Source organism: Nycticebus coucang, chromosome 10, assembly GCF_027406575.1.
Source record: "Nycticebus coucang isolate mNycCou1 chromosome 10, mNycCou1.pri, whole genome shotgun sequence".
Taxonomy (NCBI): domain Eukaryota; kingdom Metazoa; phylum Chordata; class Mammalia; order Primates; family Lorisidae; genus Nycticebus; species Nycticebus coucang.
Window position 1 is genome coordinate 111,519,991 of NC_069789.1, and position 7,249 is coordinate 111,527,239.

General features: G+C 41.4%; 1 protein-coding gene across 1 annotated transcript; it reads right to left on the reverse strand.

The window, feature by feature from the left end:
- Positions 1-315: 315 nt before the first annotated feature.
- Positions 316-1,257, reverse strand: LOC128596536 (vomeronasal type-1 receptor 4). Its single transcript, XM_053606125.1, has one exon. The coding sequence runs from the start codon at positions 1,255-1,257 to the stop codon at positions 316-318; it is 942 nt and encodes a 313-aa protein (XP_053462100.1).
- Between the last annotated feature and the right edge of the window lie 5,992 nt (positions 1,258-7,249).

Sequence of the window (7,249 nt, forward strand, 5' to 3'; positions counted from 1 at the left end):
TGTATTCTCCACAGCCCTTCCCAGGAGATGGAGTCATCTTGCAATGGTTTCCCCATAATCTTCATATTGTTTCAGGACTCAATTTTTTTTTTTTTTACTGCATAAACCTACTCTACTGCAGGCACTAAAAAGTGTGATATTAGTATTTACATATAATTTCATGTAATTTTCATTTGCAATTGTTTATTATTGGGATGGAAGTTCACTCTTTCTCCTTCATCAGTGTCTCCTGACTGTGATCATTTCAAAATTATATTTATACAATCCTGCAGGGATGAGTGAAGAAGCAATTGGTCAGTGTGCAAAATATACAATTTACATGTTCATGATGAGTTTAGGGGACTTTGTGACCTTTATCCAAGCAAAGCAAAGTCTGGCTTCACTGGACCTGCGGCTCATGAGAATGAAGGGGCAGACAGTGGGGAAAAATACAGCAATTAACGTTGCAGTGTTCGCCAGTAAAATACTGGGATTATCAAGAAGAGCAATATAAAAATGAAAAAGGCAGGAGAGGATGTAAGAAGACACAAAGGTGCTCACAAGGACAAGGATGCTCCAGGTGGCCCTGGACTCAGGGGAGGATCTGGGGGAAAGATTGTTCTTACGGATGTGCTGGACCTGCTGTTTGTGCCTGAACAGGATGAAGATCATGGAGCTGCTGGCCCAGAGCATGAGGCCCAAGCAGAACACATCAGGAAGTGATAACAGCACCACACACAGTGATGGTGTGCTTTTGTTAACACCTCCTACAGAACAGAATCTCAAATCCTTTCTGGTTGTGAGGTTGGTCTTACTCCCTTTGGCAGTCATGTACATAGGGACAATGCCACTTAACAGCGTATAGAGGATCCAGCACAGGAGAATAGACAAGCCCACGTGCTTGGCAGCCTTTGCCTTCAGCTTTGCCCACCTGGAGGTCCTGGGGCAGATTGTGATCACCTGGAAGACACTCAAGAGGCAGGTGGTGCTGATGGACATACCCCTGCCCACCCTGTGGATATAGAAGACAAGTTTGCATCCAATATCATTGAGGAAATATCTCAACCCCAAAGCTGCCATTGTCTCAGGGATGCCTTTAGAGAGGAGGGATAAGAAATTGGCTGCAATCAGATGCTTGACGATCAAATCCGTGGGCCTCAACCTGCACCCAGTGAAGTAAAGGAAGAGGTAACGGTAGAGAAGAGAGGAGTTCCCCAAGACTCCGCCCACCATCTGTGATAAGCAGACTACTCCCATAGCCACGTCCCTGGAGGCCATTCTTACAGTTCTTGATCACTGATACTTCTCTTCAGAGCCAGAAGACCCTGCATGGAAATAAGAGGCATGAGCTACATTTATAGTGTCAAGTGAAACCCAGAATTCTCCACTTACCACTGATTTGCCCTAAGAAACATTTAAAGTTGTTTTATTAAGAGGCTCCCAGTGTTGAATGTGTGGCCAAGTTCAGTGGCTCATGCCTATAATCCTGCTTTGAAGAAATGCCAGAGTATTATCACTTTCATTGAAACACAAGGAGGACATAGGCACAGAGAGGTGGAGTGATTTGCCTAAACTCACACCCTACTTAGGTGCAAAATGGAGATTTGTACCTGCCGAGTTTTTTTTTTTGCCAAGACAGTGGATTTAACCACTATGCAATACTAATGAGGCAAGATAGCCATGTTCTTAGAAAAATATCCCCACACGAACAGTTTTGTTTTTTATTCCTTGTAATCTTATTTTAGTCCACTGTTATGTTACTGTACAATTTTTGTTGTAATAATTTTAGGCCAATATCCAAATAAATAAAACTTTGGAGCTCTTAATAAAATATAGATGCACTGCTTGGAGTTTAATACCACAGGAACTTGTGTCATGACAAGTTGATTTTAAGGAATGGGAGAATGGTCCAATTATTGGATGGAAATAAAAGAAAAAAACATTGTATTTATTTCTGAACCAGAAACACAGGCATAAAGGCATTTATCATGCTCTCTTCTCTTGCCCTAAATGATAGGACATAAAATATTAATATGGATGGAATAGTGTAAGGTAAAAAATTAATCAGTAAAAATTTTAGATTGTGTACTTAAAACTATTAATACGTGATTTAAATGAATTATTAGCCTCAGGGGAAATATTTGCATTTAGCTAAGTTAAAATATGATACATAAGCAAATCGGAACTTCTAATATGCATATGCTATATGCTTTATTTTATTTTATTTTTTTTGTAGAAACAGAGTCTCACTCTATGGCCCTAGGTAGAGTGCCGTGGCCTCACACAGCTCACAGCAACCTCCAACTCCTGGGCTTAAGCGATTCTCTTGCCTCAGCCTCCCGAGCAGCTGGGACTACAGGCGCCCGCCACAACGCCCGGCCATTCTTTGGTTGCAGTTTGGCCGGGGCTGGGCTTGAACCCGCCACCCTCGGTATATGGGGCTGGCGCCCTACCGACTGAGCCATAGGCGCCGCCCCGTATGCTTTATTAATTGAAATATAGTTTGGGATTGATATCAGAATCATTTTAAGGCAGAGAAAATATTATAAGATATATTTGAGCCTGACAGATCCTATCTTTAGCCCACTATTACAAAATTATCTTTTCTTAAATGCTGCTTTCTTAACATCAAGAGAAAAACAGTTTCCCCACAATCCACAGACCATGGATATCTTAGTGGAGACACAATTACTGTCTCCATTAAGCACTTTACACTCTTAGAATTAGAGAAAACAATTTTATTTCAGCAACAGCCATTCAGGTATACTGTTTCTAGAAAGGATTACACAATTCCTGTCGATATAACATGGTCTTTATTACAAGCATGGTGATATTATAGGCACTTCCCCAGTAATCCTGAATTTTTTATCTGTGATTCCTATAAGGCAGGTAAACAGCAGACTGATTCCAGAACTACAGTTTTTGTTTTCTTAATTTTTAATTTTTTTACATGGGCCCATGTAAAACAGAAAGCTAACTGAATAGGAATTAACAATAAGAGGAGATACGGGGAGAGAGAGTGGCATCTGGTGGGAAGTTAAGGCATTTGTGGTCTGGTTCCTTCAGTCATTAAGTCAGAACATATTTCTTGAGATGCTCTGTTTTGCCTTACATAGCCCTTTCCCCCATGTTGCTTAAACTTTATTGAGGACAAGTGCAGGGAACTATTAATTTTATGAACAAGGTAGTGTGGTACTGAACATCTTTATACATCGGAGAATACCATAGTGCTATGCAGCGAGACAGTAACCGTGAGGTGTAGCTAGTGAGTACAAAGATATTTGAGAAGGGAAAGATTAGTTTGGCCGCCAACAGGGGCATCTTTCTAGAGGCAGCAACTTTTGAGCTGGGCCTTGAAGAAAGGATAGGAGATGAAGAACTAGGGAGCAAATGCATTTTATACTAAGGATGAAAACAATTGGCCTTCACAGAGTGCCAGGCACCATGGTCAGCACTTTATATGCATTGTTTCATATAATCCTCCCAACAACCTGCAGAAGTATAATTCTGCCCATTTTATAGATGAGGAGACTTAGATTCAGATTAAGTAACTTTTCCAAGGTGGGGACTCCTAGCATAGGCTGAGAAAGAATTCTTGACATAAAGATTAGAATAGTATTAAAGAAAGAAAGTTTATTTTACTTCCCAAGGGTGGGGAGGGCATGGCTTGAGAGAAAGAGAGAGAGAACTATAGTTTTTGAGAATGTTACCAGGCTTCACTATTACAGCAGATGGAGTTAAGAAACATAGTCCTTACAAACTTAAACAGGTTTTACTATTTCCAGATTAAACATCAACAAGCAAGGTTACTGTGGATTATGCTAAATTACATCCGGAGCCATCAGGGGTCGGTGTAGGGTCTCCTCATCTCCCTTTACAAGCTCAGCTCAGGCCTCCAAATTATTCCCCTTTTCTTGGTGGTTTTGGCACCAGACCAGTTCTAAACCCAGAACAATCCTTCTTGTGACATGATCACTTACCCAGACTCTGCATCCTTCCTTACAGACTCTTCTGCTCAAACTGAAATAGAAAATATGCCCTCAGCTCCATCCTGCTGCCAGGATAGGATGTTAAGGTTGGTGAGAAGATTACAGGCAGCCAGACTCTGAGATATGGGCTTGCATGTCAGTGACCTCACCTCCCTCAGAACCACAATTATCTTTTCACTGATTGTGGCAGTGACAGTGCAGTCTTTGGGAGCTGAGAACATTTCTGAAAAACTTTTTCTCCCACTTGCTAATTGCCACAACTAATTATAGGTTTCTAGCTTGCATCTCTTCAGAGACTACTGAGAGCTTTTGGGAGAAGCTCCTTTATTATTATTCTTATTGTTATTTTTTTGCTATTTTCCTGGAGATAGGGAGGGAGGGAATAGGAAATGGTGAAGTCAAGGAGGCAAGGCCCTGGGGATAAGGTGTATGTGTCCCTTTGGAGCTCTTGTTTGCTGGGAAGTTCCACCCAAAGCAAATTCTTTCTTCATCTTTGTATTGCTGACACACAAAATCATTAAATTATGTGCAGAGAAAGGGAACCAGGGAAGGATTTTCAAGGAGAGATAAGTGAAAGGAAGTCGGGATGCAAAACAATCAACGGTAATTAATTTGGAGTCTAGATTATGTGGATCAGAAGGCTGAGGAATGAGGAGACCATTCCTTTATTCATTGAGGGAAACAAATAGTATTTGCTGAATTCAAGAGTGATGGATGGTACAACAGTCCTCTATACTATACTATACTGGCTGCTGTGGTAATAAATTAAGAAATATATGCTGAGCAAGGCAGTGCATGCCTGTAATCCCAGCACTCTGGGAGGCCAAGGAGGGAGGATCTCTTGAGCTCAGGAGTTCGAGACCAGCCTGAGCAAGAGGGAGACCCCAGTCTGTATTAAAAATACAAAAAACTAGCCAGGGATGGTGGTTTGTGCCTGTAGTCTCAGCTACTGGCGAGGCTGAGGTGGCAGGATACCTTGACCTGAAGAGTTTAGAGCTTTGGCATTTCCCACAGACAAATGTGTATTTCCTTCAGGTCTACTCTCCAGCGCTTCTGAATCTGCAAGTTGAGGGCTAGAGCCATATGGTAAACGACCCAACTATACACACACGCACACACTCTTAAACGCCCACAATACGGACTTATACACACACGTACACACAAACACACCCTGAGGCAAACATGTGCCAAAAATCTAATCAAAGGCACAGCCCCATACACTGAACACTTAGTCACACTCACACGTATCTCCTCACATCACACATGTGCATTCACACACCCATCACACATGAACCCATTCACTACGGCTTGTCCTCACAGACTCACTGACTCATTTTCCTTTTAATGTTTGAAGCCCTGTAAAGATGTCCCGTCCTTGCCTAGGTTATTTCATACCCTCCTTCTCCCCCCCAAAAGATGTCCCATCCCCGGTTTCTTTCTCTTCTATTTTCCCCTTTTTAAAAATTTCAGATTAACATATGGGGTCAATTAGATATATTGATAATTCTATGAGAAACTGAGTCGAGGAAATGATATTACACTATAACACCAATAGAATGCTATGAAATTCATTTTAATGAGTGAGCAAATGACAGGAATTTGTGTAACTCTGGGCCATGGGTCCATCTCTTGACTGTGGAAAAGTCTGGATCTTTTGAACATTGCACTCTCCTGAGTCTAGACGCTTTAACTCTGAGGGAGCATTTTAGTGGGAAACTCCCTTAGCTTTGGGGAAATGGGAAATATTTTTATTCTAGAGGAATTTAATTTTACTGATGAATTCCCCTAAAATTTTAAGGAAGAGTTCATCTCCATACCCAACGGGTGGTCCAGCATATTAAAAAAGGGGAGCTACTCAATGGACTTTACAAAGCTAATTTCACACTGATTTCCACTCTGACAGTGCCTCAGTGAGCTCATCTAAATGAGGAGGCCAATATTATCAACTTGGAGACTTATTGGAGGGATTAAATGAATTACACAAGGCATTAAATAAGCAATGGCACCCGATAACAGTATCCCTGTTGCTATTATTATCACATCAACAAGGGAGCAATTGACTAACCTCAATTTTAAATAAAATTTCAATTATAAGAGATTATTCTTTTAACGTTGTACATTTTCATATTAAGGGTCATTGTACAATTATGTTTCATTCATTTCTTTCAATATCAATGAAGTTCTCTAATTTTCTTTTTTGAGACAGAGTCTCACTATGTTACCCTTGGTAGAGTGCTATGCTGTCACAGTTCACAGCAGCCTCAAACTCTTAGGCTTAAGCAATTCTCTAGCCTCAGCCTCCCAAGTAGCTGGGACTACAGGCATCCACACAGTGCCCGGCTATGTTTTTGTTACAGTTTTCATTGTTGTTTAATTGGCCCAGGCCAGGTTCAAACCCACCAACCCCATTCTATGTGGCCAGTGCCCTAACCGCTGAACTATGGGAGCTGAGTCTTCTGAATTTTATTTAATGCACTTAAGGTGTTTCGAATTCTCTATCACTTCAGGCCAATTTCCTTCATTTTCTTTTCTTTCTTTCTTTCTTTCTTTCTTTCTTTCTTTCTTTCTTTCTTTCTTTCTTTCTTTCTTTCTCTTTCAAGAGACAGAGTCTCACTTTATCATCCTCGGTAGAGTACTGTGGCATCACAGCTCACAGCAACCTCCAACTTCTGGGCTTAGGTGGTTCTCTTGCCTCAACCTCCCAAGTAGCTGGGACTAAAGGTGCTCCCCACAACACCTGGCTCAATTTCCTTCATTTTCAATCATCAAATTTTACTTACTAGAGTAACAAGGTCCTTGGCATGCACAGTATCATCAATAGACCCAGAGCTTGTTAGAAACACGAACTCTTAGGCACAACTCCCCCCGCCCCCACTGAATCAGTATCCCCAGGAAAGTGTTTCACACATTGGGTAAAGTGTGAAAAGCACAAAAATGGAAGAATTCATCAAAATTTGGCTGCTCATGGGAATCTCCTGCTGAGGATCATTCACCACCGGGGCCTACCCCAAACATTCACTTACTAAGGCCCCTGTGAGGCTGATATGGGTATTGGCAGCCCCCTGCTGCTGCCTCCAGCCTGCAGTCCAATTCAGAAACTGTAGGGAGAGGGCGTGGACACTTTTTCTCTTCAAAGGGAACAGTGTCTTTAATACTACCCATCGCAATCTACAGATTTAATGCAATCCCCATCAAAGCACCAATGTCATACATTAAAGAACTTGAAAAAATAATACTTCATTTTACATGGAATCAGAGAAAACCCCACATAGCCAATACAA

Bases quoted from the DNA above. Each gene is read 5' to 3' on its own strand.
- LOC128596536 (XM_053606125.1), bottom strand. From the start codon at position 1,257: ATGGCCTCCAGGGACGTGGCTATGGGAGTAGTCTGCTTATCACAGATG.